General features: G+C 44.6%; 1 protein-coding gene across 3 annotated transcripts in view; it reads right to left on the bottom strand.

Moving 5' to 3' along the window:
• CFAP61 (cilia and flagella associated protein 61) overlaps window positions 1-19,376 on the bottom strand; it is a 261,717-nt gene that overhangs the window by 237,640 nt on the left and 4,701 nt on the right. For 2 of the 3 annotated variants that reach the window (XR_002339864.1, XM_021077413.1), the window contains exons 2-6: window positions 19,072-19,222; window positions 11,717-11,867; window positions 6,416-6,492; window positions 5,049-5,116; window positions 4,419-4,545 (exon numbers count right to left, since the gene is read on the bottom strand). Coding sequence is in view for 1 of the 3 variants with exons in the window: in XM_021077413.1 (XP_020933072.1) it covers window positions 4,419-4,545; window positions 5,049-5,116; window positions 6,416-6,492; window positions 11,717-11,867; window positions 19,072-19,214 (566 nt within the window). In the remaining 2 variants the exon portion in view is untranslated. Of the gene's footprint in view, window positions 1-4,418; window positions 4,546-5,048; window positions 5,117-6,415; window positions 6,493-11,716; window positions 11,868-19,071; window positions 19,223-19,376 lie in introns of those variants that run through there. The other variant, XM_021077414.1, reaches the window with a different exon arrangement.

The following is a 19,376-nucleotide window of genomic DNA, read 5'->3' as shown; positions in this document are numbered from 1 at the left end:
AGCATGAGTGCTTGAAGATACATGTACAAGGCTGGTTTACTACTGCATTACTTGTTAAAGGAAAAAAAAGGACAAATTCCCATCAATAAAGAATAATTAAATGAATTATAGTAGTGCCACATGGTAAAATACCATATAGCCATGAAAAAGAACAAAACTGATCTGGAAAAAGCATAAGTTGCTGTATCAAGAGGAAAATACAATTAACAAAACGCATTATCATTGCTATATACATATATGTGTGCATGTATATATATAGAGAGAATACACATGTTTACTTGCATATGTACGTGTACTTATATATTCACATAGAAGAATGAAACAATGAGTAATTTTTACTTTAAAATTTTTTGACTTGAAAATATAATTCATTTTATTAAATAAACCCATCCCACAAATTTAGCAAATGGCAGAAAAAGAGAGATTTTTATTTTTATTTATTTTATAATCATTATTCTTTTCCATTATAGCTGGTTTACAGTGTTCTGTCAATTTTCTACTGTACAGCAAGGTACCCAGTCACACATACATATATACATTCTTTTTTCTCACATTATCATGCTCCATCATAAGTGACTAGATAGAGTTCCCAGTGCTATACAGCAGGATCTCATTGCTTATCCATTCCAAAGGCAATATTATTATTATTAATAATATTAATTATTATAATTAATACCTATTAACCCCAAATTCCCAGTCCATCCCCCTCCTTCCCCCTCCCCCTCCCCTTCGGCAACCACAAGTCTGTTCTCCACGTCCATGATTTTCTTTTCTGTGGAAAGGTTCATTTGTGCTGTATATTAGATTTCAGATATAAGTGATATCATATGGTGTTTGTCTTTGCCTTTCTGATTTACTTCACTTAGTATGAGAGTCTCTAGATCCATCCATGTTGCTGCATATGATTATTTTCTTCTTTTTCAATGGCTGAGTAGTATTCCATTGTGTATATATACCACATCTTTCTAATCCATTCATCTGTTGATGGACATTTAGGTTGTTTCCATGTCTTGGCTATTGTGGATAGTGCTGCAGTGAACATACAGGTGCATGTGTCTTTTTCAAGGAAAGTTTTGTCTGGATATATGCCCAAGAGTGGGATTGCCGGGTCATATGGTAGTTCTATATATAGTTTTCTAAAGTACCTCCATACTGTTTTCCATAGGGGTTGTAAAAAATGAGAGATTTTAAAATGAAATGAAGACAAATGTACAGCAATTGTGAGACTACTTACAAGATCTTGAGAAATTAAAATATGGAAATTTCTCATAACATAATTTTAAAAACAACCTACTTGTGAATCCTTTTATAATGAAAGGAGAAGAAGCAAATCAGGGCTGGGTGGGGGTGAGGCTGGAGGCTGGGGGAAAGGCCAGTGTCAGAGAGGCAGCCACCTGCCTGTTCACCCAAAGTTCACCTGACTTTTCTTTAATAGATATAGAATTATTCCAGTTATTGTTATTTTTAAAATGAGTTTTGGTAGTTTGTGTTTTTCAAAGAATTGCCCCCATTTTATTTACACTGTTGACTGTATAGAGATGCTGTCATATTCCCTTATCCTTTTAATGTCTGTAGGGTATGAAGTGATATCACCTCTTTCAATCCTGATATTGGTAATATGTCCTCTCCTTTTTTTTGTCCTTGGACAGTTTGGATGGTAGTTCATCAGTTTTATTCATCTCATCCATGTCTTTTAAATTTCCAAACTCAACTGTTTCTTTTTTGTACTCAAATTATTTGATTTCCATATGTCACTCTGCCACTTTAGGAGTCTCTGACTTTTGCAACACTCCTCTCTCCGCCAGTTTCCCTTATTATCATTAACAGCTCATTTTTCTTTCAAAATTCTGCTCTAGTCCTTAGCATTTTCACTTTAAATTCTCCCATCCACTAAACCATCCCCTTTATTCTCGAGATCTCCTCACTCATGAGAGGACACGTATTTCCAGCTGTCTGCTGTCCATCTAGCTATTGTTTCTACTTTCGGTTAATGAACTTACCATCTCTCCTAAATGCGAAAACCCCAGGTCACCATTCATTAACACATTCTCATCCTTCAACTTCTCCATCTGGCTGGCAACCAAACCGCACTGTCCCTCTCAAACTTTTCTTTGCATTTGTGCACCTGCCCTGAATCGTCCCCCACCTGGACCTCTTGGACTTGTCACTGCCTGAACTCCAGCCACCCTCATTCTTGGCCAGACGGTTCTGTGCTCCTCCCCTCAAGTTACCAACCACATGAAGAGCAGTTGTTTTTATTTTATTTTTTTAACATACAGCCTATACCACACCTTTCTTCAGTGCTCCCCACTGGCTCCAAGTTACAGCCTTCTCATTACAGTTCTTCCTCTGCTCTCTGGTGGTCTGCTCTTCCTCATACCTGGCCACCTGCCTGGGAAGAGACATTCCAGGTGCTTCCTGCCTTTCTGCCTTTGCCCATTCTGTCCATCTGGGTGAACTCTGCCCATCCTTCCTGACCAGGTTCAGAGGCTACCTTCTTTTTTTTTTGTTTGGTCTTTTTTTTTTTTTTTTTTGCCTTTTCTAGGGCCACTCCCACGGCATATGGAGGTTCCCAGGCTAGGGGTCTAATCAGAGCTGTAGCCGCCAGCCTATACCATAGTCACAACAATGCGGGATCCGAGCTGCGTCTATGACCCACACCACAGCTCATGGCAACACCAGATCCTTAACCTGGTGAGCAAGGCCAGGGATCGAACCCACAGCCTCATGGTTCCTAGTTGGATTCGTTAACCACTGCCCCACGACAGCAACTCCCAGAGGCTACCTTCTTTAGGAAGCCTCTTTTCTTTTATACTTCTCTGAGGTAGAATACCATAGTGAAAAATGCATAGATATTAAGAGGGCAGTTTGATGCGTTCTGACAGCTGCATGCACCCCAATCTATACACAGGGCACTGTCACCCCATCATGTCCCTCCCAACATCACTCTTCCCTCCACTGGAGGCAACCACTGATCTGACTTCTGCCTCTACAGCTGAGTCTTGGCTGTTCTTCCATCAGAAAAGTGGGATCAACAGTACATGATCTGTTTCTATGTCTGCCTTCTTTCATTCAGAATGAGTTTTCTGAGATGGAGCCATGCTGCTGTGGATATATGTATTTATTCCATTTCATCGCTGAGTAGTATCCACATGCACCACAGTTTGAGAATATTTACTTGCTGATGGACATTGAAATTTGGGGGGTTGGGGGTTGTATGCAGCTGTCTTCATCCCTCTCTGTCCTCCTTTCTCCAAAATACACACAGTGCAGGTGGATGCAGTCAGAGGTCAGCTGGGCTTCAGGCACAGGGGGTGGGAGGGCTCTCCCCGCTGCGCATCCACACGCTGTCGGTCGATGCCATCCGCGGGAGCCCATCGGGGCCATGGACCTACCACCCACTTGCAGCCTCTCTGGCACAGTTGTCTCAGGGCAGTCACACTTCTCCTCCATATTTCTCCACAGTGAGCAGCCCAAGAGAACGAGGCAGAAGCCTTCCACCCTCCCAAGTCACAAAGCATCCCCTCCACCACCTGTGTGGGCCAAGACAGTCACAACGCATCCAGATTCATGAAGAGCGGGCCCCCAGCGCCTGATGAGAAGAGTGGCAAGACCACAGGACAGGAGAACAGGCAGGACAGGAGAGGGCCTTCTTTAGAAAACAACCTGCCCCAGCCATGGCCTTAAGATAGCTGCCCCTCAAGGCATGTCATGTGGGCTGTGGATGGTAAAGGCCTTGCCTCACTGGGGTCGACAGAATCCTCATTCACTGAACTCCAGTAAACAGGTGGGCTTTATTGGGAAATCCAAATAGGTGGATACATTTTGATGCTTCCTTTTTTTTTTTTTTCTTTTTGTCTTTTTGCCTTTTCTAGGGCCGCTCCCATGGCACATGGAGGTTCCCAGGCTAGGGGTCTAATCGGAGCTCTAGCTGCCAGCCTACATCAGAGCCACAGCAACACAGGATCCAAGCCGTGTCTGCGATCTACACCATGGCTCACGGCAATGCTGGATCCTTAACCCACGGAGCAAGGCCAGGGATTGAACCCGCAACTTCATGGTTCCTAGTTGGATTCGTTAACCACTGCGCCACGACGGGAACTCCCCTCATTCTGATGTTTCTTTCATTGGAAAGTTATTGCACTCACTGTGGGGGCCAAGGGTTATATGTTTTCGAGAACCCTTAAGTGGTAAATGCATCTACACAGCACCAAATCAGCCTCATCAGATACTCAGCATTGCAAATACCATCATCAGGTGGAGCTGTAAACACCTCCGAATGAGGTAAGGCTTCTGGGTAATATAACATTGCCTTCGAGCCATAAGCACTCACACAAAGAAGTGGCAACTTCAAAGCTCCTTGTAAGGTCACGATGCGGGTAATGGTCAGGTAACAAAAGGCCTGGCTCCAACCCTACCTGGCTTTGCGGATGTACAGCTGCGGGTAGTGGCTGTGCCTGTGACAGACATGCACAGTGAAGTCCTCGTCATACACCAGACTCGGGATGTTCCCCACTTGGTTGAACACAGTTATGAGAGTCGAGCCTAAATCACGGAGACAAAGAAATGCACCCTTGTTTCACCAAGGAGTAACTTTAGGACTGAAGAACAAATGCCGTTTCCATTCTAAATGGTGTTTGAATTGTTATAATAAAACGGGCATGGTAGACGTTCCTGTCGTGGCTCAGTGGAAAGCAATCTGACTAGCATCCGTGAGGATGCAGGTTCGATCCCTGGCCTCGCTCAGTGGGTTAAGGATCTGGCACTGCCGTGAGCTGTGGTGTAGGTCGCAGACACGGCTCGGATCCTGCATTGCTGTGGCTGTGGTGTAGGCCAGTGGCTACAGCTCCAGTTTGACCCCTAGCCTGGGAACCTCCATATGCCGTGGATGAGGCCCTAAAAAGACTAAATAAAGAAATAAAAATAAAAATAGTGGGCACAGTATACTTTTAGGACCTGGAGACCAGGTCCCATTCCCTGAAGCCCCATGTTAAGCGAGAATTTCCCACATTAGCACCTGGGCCCAGGAGGCCATGGAGGGGGCTTACCGAGGCTCATGTAGGATGGCACGATGAGAAAGATGAAGTGCAGGTCTGGCACTGCCTTAAACACGGTCCTGGCCAGAGAAAGAGAGGGCACAGGCATTAACAAGGCAAGCCTTTAACAGTACCTGATTGAGACAAATGGCTTCACTGCAAAAACTAGGCGCCCAGGGAATTCCCATGGTGGCTCCATGGATTAAGTACCTGACAGTATCCATGAGGATGCAGGCCCAAACTCTGGCCTTTCTCAGTGAGTTAAGGATCTGGTGTTGCCGAAAGCTGCAGCACAGGTCTCAGGTGTGGCTAGGATCTGGCGTAGTTGTGGCACTGCTGCAGCTACAGCTCCAATTTGACCCCTAGCCCAGGAACTTCCATGTGCCATAGGTGCAGCCCTAAAAGACCAAAAAGAAAGAAAGAAAGAAAAAAAAAATGAGGCACCAAGATCCACCTGCGCTGCTCTGTGCTCTGCCTGCAAACGCAAGAATATCTTCAAGGTGACTCCCCTTTTTCTCTGCTCCTCCTTGGAGTCCAAATGACCCTTTTCCTATCTGTTCCATGGAGGTATAGAGAATCGAGTCACCATGTCCATGTGACACACCAGATTTCTGCTGAGATTAACCTTTGACCTGGCATCTGGATGGTCTGGTGTGACGTTACAAAGTGACTTGAGGGTTGAGGCCACCACCCCCTAATGTCTGTGTCAGAGATTCGTTGCGGGAGCCCCAGGGATCCTGTTTCCACACGCCGTTACTCAGGATGCCTCTGCAGCCTGTCCTTCAAACATTTCTAAGGATAAGATTGAGGAAAGCCTGTGACTTTCTCTCCTCCCTTACTTCTGCCACGTCATTTTTTTAAAAAACTGCAGGCCTGGCACTTAAAGGTATGTACGGAAGGAGTGTCCATTCAAAGGAAGGATGGTTTTCTTTCAGAAACAGCATCACTGCTGAAAGTAAATGCTTTAATACAGCCAAGGTACAAGGCAATTGAACACCTCAAAGAATTTCACATCCGTTAAAAAAATATCTTTGAACTGGAGTTCCTATTGTGGCTCAGCGGGTTAAGAACCCAACTGGTATCCACAAGGATGCAGGTTTGATCCCTGGCCTCGCTCCATGGGTTAAAGAGCTGATGGTGCCGAAAGCTGTGGCGTAGGCTGCAGATGCAGCTCAGATCCCGAGTTGCTGTGGCTGTGGTGCAGCCGGCAGCTGCAGCTCTGATTCAGCTCCCAGGCTGGGAACTTCCATATGCCGCAGGTGCAGCCCTAAAAAAAAGAAAAAAAAAATTTTTTTTGAACAATCCACAGAGACATGAATCTGTCTTGTCTACAGTGCTGCTCCTGGTCTCCCCACCCCTAACTGCCCTGTGTTACTCACCGAATAATCTCTTTGCAGCAGCCAACAGAATACTCATCCACGGCCACAAAGAGGTGCATGAACAACGTGTTCAAAGGCTGCAGAGGAAAAGAGGATGCGATTCATAGCTCAGGTTGTCAAGAGCCAGGTGAGGGGGGAGAGGGGAGGAGGGGCTGGGGGGCGGCCACAGCACAGGCCTGCCTGCTGTTTGCAGGTATATTTTATGTCTAAAAGGAAGAGACACCCAGGCAGGGCTCAAGCCGCTTTCTGTCCTCCTGGCTCAGAATGAGTCCATGAAACAGGGGTCGTAAAGGAGTCCAGCTCATCGGCCCCATTCTCCTGCCTCACTGCTGGCCCTGGGCTGCCGAGCGCCCGCAGGGCAGTGAAATTGATTATGAACTCAGCGGCCTTGTCCTCTGGGTGTCTCCGCCAAGTGGAAGACAATCACCCCTTCCCCAGGGCTCTCGAGTCGGCAGCTGCTGCTCTATTCAAGGGGCTAGAGGGGAAGGTTCTCTCATGAATTTGGAGGACGAGGGGCAGATGCCTTGTTAGGAATCCAATGGCCTGTGTTGTTCAGCATTCCCAGAGTCAGAATAAAAATTACTCTCGGGATCCAGAAACCTGGGAGTGGAAAATACAAAGTAGCAAGATTCTAACATGACTTTCAGATTAAGTCTTTGGGGTTTTTAAGGAGCTTCGCCATATAATGACTGAAGACTTTTTAAGAGGCTAGTAACAAAGAGGGGCTCTCTACGTCCCCCCTTGGTCTGTGCAACTCAGAAGACTTGGGTTTATGGGCAAATCCTCCCATTCTAGAGATGATGCAAATGTGAGGTGTTTCAGTGATGAGGGCAGGGCTTGCACCGAGGTGAGGACAACAGGAGCGCTTCCTGTTTCTGAGCCATTTTACAGCTGGCCTTGGGTGACCACGGGCACATCCCTGTGCCTGGGGCTCCCCTCCTGTTGGGTGGCGTGAGCCTTAGGAACCAGTGTTTATTGGGCATAAAATGGTGAGAGAAGAATCACAAGTTTAGTTCAAGAGCCTGAAAACTCCTCAAAGGCAAACAGCACGAACCCCAAAGTCTAGACAGCAGTAGCGACACTGACTATGTAACATCGCAATGTCAACACTTCCTGTGGATGGACCCACCTAACCCCACAGCATCCACTTTACACTGTGAACAGGACTCGTCTCACCAGTACCTGGCTTATTACTTGGCTGGTTTATCTCCCAAATTCTCTCTTCCATCACAAATATTATAGTTCAATATTTATTCCTCAGCTTTAAAATAAAAAATCATTACTTCAGTTACAGATACCCTGAGGGTAGCTAGTATGTTAAGACTTAAGGCTCTCTAACATCAACATCATGAATATTTTCTCAGGTCAGTCTCTCAAAGCAATAGAAATTAGAGCAAAAATAAACCCATGGGACCTCATCAAACTGAAAAGCTTTTGCACAGCAAAGGAAACCCAAAAGAAAACAAAAAGACAACTTTCAGAATGGGAGAAAATAGTTTCAAATGATGCAGTGGACAAGGGCTTAATCTCTAGAATAATATAAACAACTTATACAACCCAACAGCAAAAAAAGCCAATCAATCAATGGAAAAATGGGCAAAAGACCTGAATAGACTATTCTCCAAGGAAGATATACAGATGGCCAGCAAACACATGAAAAAATGCTCAACATCGCTGATTATAAGAGAAATGCAGGGAGTTCCCGTCGTGGCGCAGTGGTTAACGAATCCGACTAGGAACCATGAGGTTGCGGGTTCGATCCCTGCCCTTGCTCAATGGGTTAACGATCCGGCGTTGCCGTGAGCTGTGGTGTGGGTTGCAGACGCGGCTCGGATCCCACATTGCTGTGGCTCTGGCGTAGGCCGGTGGCTACAGCTCCGATTCAACCCCTAGCCTGGGAACCTCCATATACCACGGGAGCGGCCCAAGAAATGGCAAAAAGACAAAAAAAAAAAAAATCTTAGGACCATTTGACCATTTCAGACATAGCAACAACAACAACAACAACAACAACAACAACAAAAGACAAAAAAAAAAAAGAGAAATGCAAATCAAAACAACCATGAGATACCACCTCACACCAGTCAGAACGACCATCATTAATAAGTCCACAAATAACAAATGCTGGAGGGGCTGTGGAGAAAAGGGAACCCTCCTGCACTGCTGGTGGGAATGTAAACTGGTACAGCCACCATGGAGAACAGTTTGGAGATACCTTAGAAATCCATACATAGAACTTCCATATGACCCCCCCAATCCCACTCTTGGGCATCTATCCGGACAAAGCTCTACTTAAAAGAGACACGTGCACCCGCATGTTCATTGCAGCACTATTCACAATAGCCAGGACATGGAAACAACCCAAATGTCCATCGACAGATGATTGGATTCGGAAGATGTGGTGTATATATACACAATGGAATACTACTCAGCCATCAAAAAGAATGACATAATGCCAGAGGAAGGGAGTGGGAGGGATCGGGAGCTTGGGGTTATCAGACACAACTTAGAATAGATTTACAAGGAGATCCTGCTGAGTAGCATTGAGAACTATGTCTAGATACTCATGTTGCAACAGAACAAAGGGTGGGGAAAAAAATGTATACATGTAAGGATAACTTGATCCCCTTGCTGTACACTGGGAAAATAAAATAAAATAAAAAGACTTAAGGCTCTATACCAATACTATCCAAGAGAAAAATAATTTTAAAAGAAAGAACAATAATCCAGTGGGTAAGTAATGAGGTCTTATTGTACAGCACAAGGAACTATATCCAATCTCTGGAGATAGACCATGACGGCAGATAATACGAGGAAGAGAATGTGTATATATGTATGACTGGGTCACTCTGCAGTGCAGCAGAAATTGGTACAACACTGTAAATCAACTACAATTTAAAAAGAAATAAAAATGATTCAAGCTACAAATGCTTAGACACATATGTAACTTTAAATTTTCTAGTAGTAGGACTTCCCATTGTGGCTCAGAGGAAACAAACCTGACTAGTATCTGGGAGGACGCATGTTCAATCCCTAGCCTTGCTCAGTGAGTTAAGGGTCCGGCATTGCCGGGACCTGTGGTATATGTTGCAGACGTGGCTTGGATCCCACGTTGCTGTGGATGTGGTGTAGGCTATCAGCTGTAGCTCTGATTCAACCCTTAGCCTGGGAACCTCCATATGCCACGAGTGTGGCCTTAAAAGGACCAAAAAAAAAAAAAAAAAAATTTTAGTAGTCATAAAAAAGGTGTAAGGATAAGTAGGTGAAATTAACATTAATATATTTTATTTAACCTAACATATTCAAATTATCTTTTTAAGTAGTCAATATAAAAATTGTCAATATGTGGAGTTCCTGTCATGGCACAGCAGAAATGAATCCGACTAGGAGCCATGAGGTTGTAGGTTCGATCCCTGGCCTCGCTCAGTGGGTTAAGGATCCAGCATTGCTTTGAGCTGTGGTGTAGGTCGAAGACAAGGCTCAGATCTGGCATTGCTGTGGCTCTGGTGTAGGCTGGCAGCAACAGGTCCAATTAGACCCCTAGCCTGGGAACCTCCATATGCTGCGGATGTGGCCCTGAAAAAAAAAAAAAAAAAAGACAAAAAGACCAAAAAAAAAAAGCAAAACAAAATAAAAATTGTCATTATGTAATAGTCTTTTTTTCCTACTGAGTAGTTGATGCCTGGTGTATCTTTTATACTTAGAGCTCCTCTCAATTCAAAGCAGCCACGTTTCAAGTGCCCATTAGCTACCTATGGCTGGTGGCTACCATACTGGACAGCCCGGCTCTGTACTGTTGTAGAAAGTAGTTTAAAAAGAAACAATCTTTTTTTTTTTTTTTTTTTTGTCTTTTTGCTATTTCTTTGGGCTGCTCCCACGGCATATGGAGGTTCCCAGGATAGGGGTCGAATCGGAGATGTAGCCACTGGCCTACGCCGGAGCCACAGCTACCTACGCTGGATCCGAGCCTCGTCTGCAACCTACACCACAGCTCATGGCAACGCCGGATCGTTAACCCACTGAGCAAGGGCAGGGGCGGAACCCGCAACCTCATGGTTCCTAGTCGGATTCGTTAACCACTGCGCCACGACGGGAACTCCTAAAAAGAAACAATCTTAAAGGGAACAAGAAAAGGAACAAAAAGTGAAAGAATTTCTGAAGAATGGTGTTAATGTCTTAATTCTCAAATGTGAATATCAGATGCACACATCGGTGACACAGTCAACCTATCCATTCAGAAGGCAACCAGTAAGACCAGAAAAAGGATCCACTGCACTTGAGGAGCTGACTCCAGGCAGTTTAATGAGGGAATATTAGAAGACTGCCGAGCTAGATGTAGATGCGAAACAGTTCAGGTCCCATGGGCCAGAAGCTATGACCTTTAACATTATCTCTTCCACCGGATGGAAGTTATTTACATCTCAAATGGACAAAAATGTACAAGGTAATCACTGTTCCTGCAGAACAGTAAAGCAGCCCAGTCAATAGAGGATCAGTCGAAGGTATAAGCACTGACTGTGAGAATCTTTTTGGCCTATTTCCAAGTTGGAGATAATTTTTCTGACAGCGGTGACTGGGAGCAGAGGGCGGTGGGTAGAGGAGAGCACAGGGGATGGAGGGGGGGGACGGCATTTAGCTGAACAGATGCTGGATGATGTGCTGAGCTGTGCGTGTTTGCGTGTGTGCGTGAATCTACTCATTCATGTAACTGGCCTTCCCCAGGGCTCTGGGGACATGCTCTTGAACTGCACTGACAGGCAAGCCTGCTGCCACAGTCGCAGCCTCTGGCTCTCTGCAGCCACGGGGGCCAGCCAGGCAGGGACAGCTCAGGCTTGGCACCAGGTCCCAAAACCCAACTCCCTGGGACCTGCTGACCTGGTTCCCATTAGTCAACAGGTTGACCTGTATCTGCAGCTAGAAGACGTCAACTGAGCCAGAGGCCACTTGGAAAATTACAGAGCATAACTTGAATCTGAGGCTCTGCTGCCATTACTACCGGGCAGGTGTGTAAATGGCAGGTGCCCTCCCAGCAGGACACAGACTGGGGAGCAGAGCATGGAGGCCTGGGAAACACATGTTCAGGTGCTCGGCTCCCTACTCGCTCCCCCTAGTCCTCCTCCTGCACCGACTCGCCTTCCCCCCTCACCAGCTAAGTTCATTTCTGCCTGTTATGATGTCATATACTTTCTGCAGTGACTTCTGAAGAGCTTACTCCCAAAACTGAAAAGATAACATATGCAAACCTAGGACATCCCTTCCCAGTTCAGGCTGTTCCAATAAGCCACGTGCGCGGTTACCTACCGTGCAGGGGATTTCACTGTCGAGTTCTTGGAACACGGACACCCAGTCATCCTGCTTGGTGACATTCCAGTTGGGATAGTCCAGGAAGGTGGCCTGGGCCATGATCTCTTCATGGTCGTTGTGAAGCGTAATGGCGAGGTTTGCCTTCTCCCTGTGGAAGGGATTTGAATTGCACACATGAAGAAGGTACCAAGAGTGAGGTGAAGGGGTGTCATTTTCTCCCACATCTGGCTCCTGGAGTTTGGCGACCACTGCACAAGGTATGATAAGAGGTGGCAGCAACACTGGCAGTATGCCTTCCAGGACATCTGTGCCATCAGCTACACCTTCACAATCACATTTCATTAGAAAAAATGAATGTCATCTTTATGATAAAATGAGTCCAAATCCCCTTCCTTGGAGACTGGCCAGGAAAACCGTTTGACTGCAGTCTTCCAAAGTCCTCTACATGTGGCCAAACCCACTGTGGTGGCCTCGACATGCACATTTATTTGGCCAACCGTCCCTGTGTGCCCGGGACTGAGAAGGTGCCCAGGGCACAGGACTGTCAGTACTAAAGCCAGCAATGGTATCTGCAAAGTGGGATGGATTGGTCACCCATGCAGAGCAGTGGAGCTGAGAGCTCAGCTCACTTGTCAGCAATTTTTTTTTGTTTTGTGTTGTTTTTTAGGGCCTCACTTACAGCATATGGAAGTTCCCAGGCTAGGAGTTAAAGTGGAGCTGCAACTGCCAGCCTATACCTCAGCCAAAGCAACGCCAGATCCGTGCCATGCCTGCAACCTACACCACAGCTCACAGCAACGCTGGATCCTTAACCCACTGAGCAAGGCCAGGGATCGAACCCACGTCTTCATGGATACTAGTCAGGTTCCTTACCACTGAGCCACATTGGGAATTCCTCTGTGCAATTTTAACTTCTTTCTCCAGACCCCCATGGCCCTGGGCTCGGTGATCCTTCTGGCACCTGAGCCCCTACAGTATCACCTGATCCAGCTGCAGAAACGGAGACCCCAAGGGTCTTGCTTAAGCAAAGGTGAACTAGGAGTTAATGAAGATAAGGGAGGAGAAGAAGGTCTTCCTTTATTCTGGTGGCTGTCCCAAAGGGATGTCCTGAGGGTTCCCCCCAAGTACTACACTGTCTTGTGGCACAACAATAAGAGCTATGACCTCAAGACAGCATGCAGTATACTACATGGAGAGTCGCTTGTATGGAACTTGAAATGCAGTTTTCCCTTTCTCTGCAGCATGGACTCTACTGGTGTCTTAAGCTGGAAAAAACCAGATTTAAATATTCCTTCAAAAAACAAAGGCAGCAGAAGTTACCCATATTCCTATTAAGGGGACAGGAGAGAAGACAGCATATGACTGAAGGAGGAGAGATGGTGGGAGACTAGAACACTGTATATGCTTCCTGGTGACAATTTTCTTTTCTTTTCTTTTTTGGGCCACACCCACAGCATGAGGAAGTTCCCAGGCCAGGGATCAAACCCGTGCCACAGCTGCAACCAAAGCCACCACAGTGACAACACTGGCTCCCTAACCCATTGAGCCATGAGGGAACTCCCCCAGTTACATATCTCAAAAAGTAGTGCAGCATCAGTGCAGTCAAAAGTAGAAAGTACAAGAGTTCCTGTCGTGGCTCAGTGGAAAGGAATCTGACTAATATCCATGAGGACCCAGGTTCAATCCCTGGCCTTGCTCAGTGGGTTAAGGATCCAGTGCTGCAGTGAGCTGTGGTATAAGTCGCAGACAAGGCTTGGATCTGACATTGCTGTGGTGTAGGCCAACAGCTACAGCTCCAATTCGACCCCTAGCCTGGGAACTTCCATATGCTGCAGGTGTGGCCCTAAAAAGAAAAAAAACAAAAACAAAAACAAACAGAGAAAAAAAAAATGGAACTGCACAACCCATACTGCCTGTAGCCTGCTTCTTTTCCACTTGTTGGCATAACATCTTACTACAGTCATTCAGCAAAGAGCAGTCTCTCACAACATGCACTTCTTGTACTTAATTATTTTCTTTAAACCAGTTCACTTTTGGTATAAGTCTATTTCATTTAAAAAAAATTTAGTATGGGTAATTTTGCTATATAGCAGAAATTGACAGCACATTGTAAATCAACTATAATAGAAAAAATAAAAAATCTTTAAAAATTTATATCACTGTCATAAATGGAAAACCAGTATCCTTTGCTCTAAATAGAAGGTAACTATAAAAATGAAGATGTAACAGTTAAAACAAAAATTGTTCTGCATGTCTCAAGTCAAAGCACCCTGGGTACCACCAGGGGGTAGGCATCTTTGGGAAACAGGTCACAGCCCTCAGCCACGGGGGACTTCATCAGGGGTGCACCTGGCCCAAGGGCCCTGGCGCAGCACTGCAGCCCTTGGGCACTGAGAATGCAGAATCCATGCAGGGTGCTCATTAGTGGGGGAGTCAGCCCCCAGCTTCTGTAGGATTCACTGAAGCTCCTGCCCCTCATTCCACTCCCACCGGGGTCCCTGTGGTTCCGGGTCCTCTGGGCTCCTCTGCTCCAGGCCCCCAGAACCACAACCTACAGCTTCATGCTGACAGTCCTCACTGTAAACCCAGACGAGAGAAGGCCTGGCAGGGCACAGGCCCCATGCGTGTCAGTGATGACGCTGGTGATGGTGGCGGAGGAGGAAGTGGGCAAGAGCTAGGACCCAGCAGCCGCCATCCTCTTGGGAAGCAAGAGAAATGTGTTCCTGGAATCCCAAATGAACTTGAGTTGCATTTATCCATGGGAACCTAGGGTGGTGTGGTTGTGGTCCATTGTACAATTAGTACAGAACCACACCACACAGACATTAGAGATTAAATAGGCTTTTGTGGGTTGGCCTGGGAAGCCAGCCATGAGTAACTTTGTTTCAGTGGGAAAATGCACTGCAATTTCCAAGGAGCTGACTACAGAAAGTAACTTTTGCAGCCAATCCTTTTGTAAGTACAAGTTCTACTTCTTATTACCTCTTAGCCATGAGATTTTCTACAGGCCAGATAAAAATCATGGGAGCAAAAGAGGGAGAAAAGGGGAAATGTAGAAGGAAAAGGTAGTTTCTTTAAAGATGGTTTCAAATTATTCTTTGTAATAAGCCAGATCCAAACCAAGGGAGCCTTGTTTTAAAAATAGACATACACACACGTATTTCACGTAAAATATATTAAAGCTCAAAGATATACCCAAGAATAGAAAACAGAGTTTTTTTCATTTGAGCAATGCTTCATTTGTTCAGCTGGTTTCAGTGAAAACTTGTTTTCCTTAACTGTACCTGATGGAAATCTTGATGAAACAGCGTCCCTACTTTCCACCTTGTTAAGCAGCATGAGTGAAACGGCCTGGTGGCCCTTGACGTCCCTGCACCCTGAATCCCAGCGTTTCCAGCCCCCCTTGACTGCACAGTGACATCTGTGTTCCACGTGGCCCAGTCTTTTGGCCCTTTCCCCACTCACCCGCTCTGCTCCATCTGCTCACTTCCTCCCTCTACACTGAGCAGGGTTTTTAGGTGACACCAGTTTTACTCATTCCTCTGTGAATGAGCTGGCAATTAATAAAATGAAGTTGAGTAAACTAGAAAAGAAACCACCAGTTTTAGAAATGCCCACATTATGAGTCTCTAAGCCCAAGGTTGGTCTGGAGAGGGGATGGGCCTTATCAAATGTGAAAATGAAAGGCTGCCTGGGTGAGAGAGCTTCAGGACCCTAATGAAAATGAAATACTACTCAGCCATAAAAAAGAACAAAATAATGCCATTTGCAGAAACATGGATGGAACTAGAGACTCATCCTAAGTGAAGTTAGAAAGATAAAGACAAATACCATATGGTATGACTTATATCTGGAATCTAATATATGGTATAAATGAACCTATCTATAGAAAAGACACAAACTCATGCACATGGAGAATAGACTCGTGGTTGCCGAGGGGGAGGGGGAGGGAGTGGGATGGACTGGGAGTATGGGGTTAGTAGATGCAAGCTTTTGTATTTGTAGTGGATAAGCAATGAGATCCTGCTGTATAGCACAGGAAACTATAACCAATCACTTGTGATCCAACATAATGGAGGATAACATGAGAAAAAGAAGGTGCGTGTATATATATGTGTGTGGGGGGGCCACTTTACTATACAGCAGAAAGTGACAGAATACTATATTATCAACTATAATAAATTCTAAAAATACCCTGCCTTCTGAGGCTGGTCTCTATATTTTTATCCATTTATTTATCTATTTATTCATATTCTTTATTAAAGTATCATTGGTTTACAATGGTGCACCAATTTCTGCTGTATCTAAGTTTTCATTTAAAAGGATCCCATTTTAAGATGAAAATAACTTTACTTCCCTGCCACATGATGTAACCTAATGCTTTTCATTTCTGCCAATTTAGAAAATACGTGAACACATTAGACACGTGGATTCCAGGGACCCTTATGGCTACTCCAGGATCCAGTAGGGTAAGTAGCTCATGTTCAGAAGTGACTGGCCTTGGAGAACTTTCAGGTAACTAGCATGACCACACGCCTCACCTAGGCCTGGGCCTGGGACCACACAGCTCACATCTAACACATTCTGCTGGGTAAGTCACAGGCCCGGACCTAGTGAAGAGGCAGAGACTACAGTGGGAGAAGAACACAGAGGCCCCAAAAATACAAGGCACATACATGAGCCTCCAGTGTCACAAACTCTCATACCTTGTTTAGCTGAGGCACCCAGTTAACTTGATTTCATATATAGCATGCAACATCTCTTACATATTTTCATTCAATTAATGTATTCCAATTTTTCTTTTTGACCCATGATTATTTATCATTGCTTTTTTGTTTGTTTGTTTTGCTTTTTAGGGCTGCACCTGCAGCATATGGACGTTCCCAGGGCTAGGGGTCAGATCAGAGCTGCAGCTGCCAGCCTACACCACAGTCACAGCAATGCCGGATTCTCAACCCACTGAGCAAGGCCAGGGATCGAACCTGCATCTTCATGGATGCTAGTCAGGTTCATTAACCATTGATCCATGACGGGAACTCCCTATCACTCCATTTTTAAAGTTTCAAATATATGGGCAGTGCTTAATTATCTTTTGTTAAGATAATCTTAATTATCTTAATTTTGTTAGAAATTGTCTATTTCTAATTCCATTGCATTGCTGTCAAAGAATGTGTTATGTGTGATACTAACCACTGCTGGGGTTGCTTTATGGCAACCAAATTGTCAAATATTCCACTCTTATTTTTTGTCTCTGTCTCTTTGTGCTGAATTCTAGGTAATTTATTGCTACTGGTCTTCGAGTTCACTACTTCTGTTGTCACTTGTGCCTGATATGATGTTTAATTCATCCACTGAGCTTTTAATTTTAATGATATTTTTTCTAGCTGACCTATTAGACTTTTTTCAAACCTCATTATTCATTTTCATGGTCTTTTAAGATAGACTTTTTCACTTTAAACATGGTAAGGTATAACTCTTTGATGTAGTATCTGAAGTCTTTGAGAGTGTGATCTTACCATATATTTTCTGCTGATGGTTCTCACTTATGATGCACATTTCCCTGTATATTTGTGATTTTTACTGTGAGCTCAGGTTCCTTGGAACTTTATCTGTGTGGTATTTGAAGTGTGAGCTGAAGCTCCATCCCTTCAGACCTGATTTGTGTTTATTTCAGCCATTTTCCTCCACATACCACTAACCTGCAACCACTTTTGATCAAATTCTCCACTTTGTTTACTTTATTCAGTCTATAGATTAATTAACTTAGTTTTGGTTATCTGAAAATACATTATTTGGAAAGTTTTGAAACTTTGGAACCACAAAGATAATTAACTTAGACCTTGAATCAACACATGCTTATGGGAGTTCCTGTCATGGCTCAGCAGGTCAAGAACCTGCCATAGTGTCCATGAGGATGTGGGTTCGATCCCTTGCCTCACTCTGTGCGTTAAGGATCCAGTGTTGCCACAAGCTGTGGTATAGGTCACAGATGCAGCCTAGATCCTGTGTTGCTGCGGCTGTGGCTCAGGCCTCAGCTGCAGCTCCAATTCAACCCCTAGCCAGGGAATTTCCATATGCTGCAAGTGCAACTACTAAAAAACAAACAAACAAACAAAAAACATGCTTCTGAATTCTTGGGGAGGGGGCTTTATCCCCCTTCATTCTTGCTGTGGTTGAAATAGGCTAGTTTCTTTACTGTCCACTTTTATGACACGGGTTTATGCCTCCCTCGTTCTTACAAAGAACAACCCAGTTTTATTCAAGGAAATGTAATACTTCCCTCCCTCATTGGAGGGAGTATTTATCCTCTATTTTTTGGAAACCTGTCAAAACAGAAGCATGAGGTGTCCAGAATGTAGCAAAAATCCTCAAGGAGAAAGAGGCAATGGTTTCTGCTATTCTCCTCAGTTTCTGATTTCATTTTGATAATGGTCTCTGCACAGTCCTGAAGGGGTGTGTGTGTGTGTGTGTGTGTGTGTGTGTGTGTGTGTGTGTGTTTATCAACATGTTTCCATCCACAGGACATCATTGAGGTGTTTAATCCACCATAATGCCAAAAATGAAATTATTTCATTGTTACACGTATTTTTAAAGCATTTTATACATATTGCCTGACTATTCTCCAACAAAACTATGCTAAATTTCCATTACACTCATTAGTGTGGTGAGCACAAATTGCAAATATGAATGGCTTAGGCTGGCCTAGTTTAAGCATTTCAACTGTATTTAACTTGAATCTTTATGAAATCCAAAATACTAAGCTCTTATCATTTTCAATAAATTAATGAGGAACAGATTATAGGATACTCAAATTCTGGTATCCGAAAAAACGAACCAGGGAGAAAAAAAGATCTTTTTAAAAACTATGCATATTTTGAAGTTTAGGAGAACATTTCAACAGAAGTGGCTAAGAGCACATCCAGGCTTCGTCACTTACTAACTTCCTGACCTCAGGCAGGCCTCCACTTTCTCATCTGTAAAATGGACATGACAGTGGCCACCTCAGAGTTAAACAGGACAATGTTAGCAAAGCACAGATCCTGAAAGAAAATTAATTCTCAAAACTGGTAGCTAATATTAACTTGCCCCAAGTGACTCTACTAGGGGGTAGGGCAGTAGAGATTTGAACCCAAGTTTGTCTGAATCCAAAACCCACAGGAAACCTTTTCAGTTTCCCATATTGTTATGGGACTTGGGGATGGCTATTCCCAGAGATCTTCTATTCAGTGGGACAGATTTGCCTGTTGCCTGTTGTCTGGCCATAAGCCCCATGAGGAGAAAGGAGGGGAGCCCCCTTCAGGTGTGTAATAAAACCAACAAACACGCTGGAGCTTACTTGGCTGCATACTTACAGAAGATAGATGATATTAAGACTCCCAAACAGCTTCTGGGTAAATTTTCTAATGAGGTTTTTGATACAGTAAATATCCTGCGACTCTGTTCTCCGGCAATGAACCACTTCTACCTTGCCTCTGGGAGAGGTGAGTACTGACATTTTTTATCCTGTCCCAAAAGAGAGGAAAACAGCCCACGGTTAGCCTGAGATGACAAGTTGCTCTGGTTACAGTATTTACAAAATGAGACATTCATCCAATCTCCAGGTGGTCAGAACAAGCATGGCATAGAGTGCCAGTGGGACGTGTCCCTCTCACACCCG

The sequence above is a fragment of the Sus scrofa genome, chromosome 17 (genome assembly GCF_000003025.6).
Source record: "Sus scrofa isolate TJ Tabasco breed Duroc chromosome 17, Sscrofa11.1, whole genome shotgun sequence".
Lineage (NCBI taxonomy): Eukaryota > Metazoa > Chordata > Mammalia > Artiodactyla > Suidae > Sus > Sus scrofa.
Note: the sequence above shows the minus strand (reverse complement) of the source record. Positions and strands in the feature narration are given on the sequence as shown.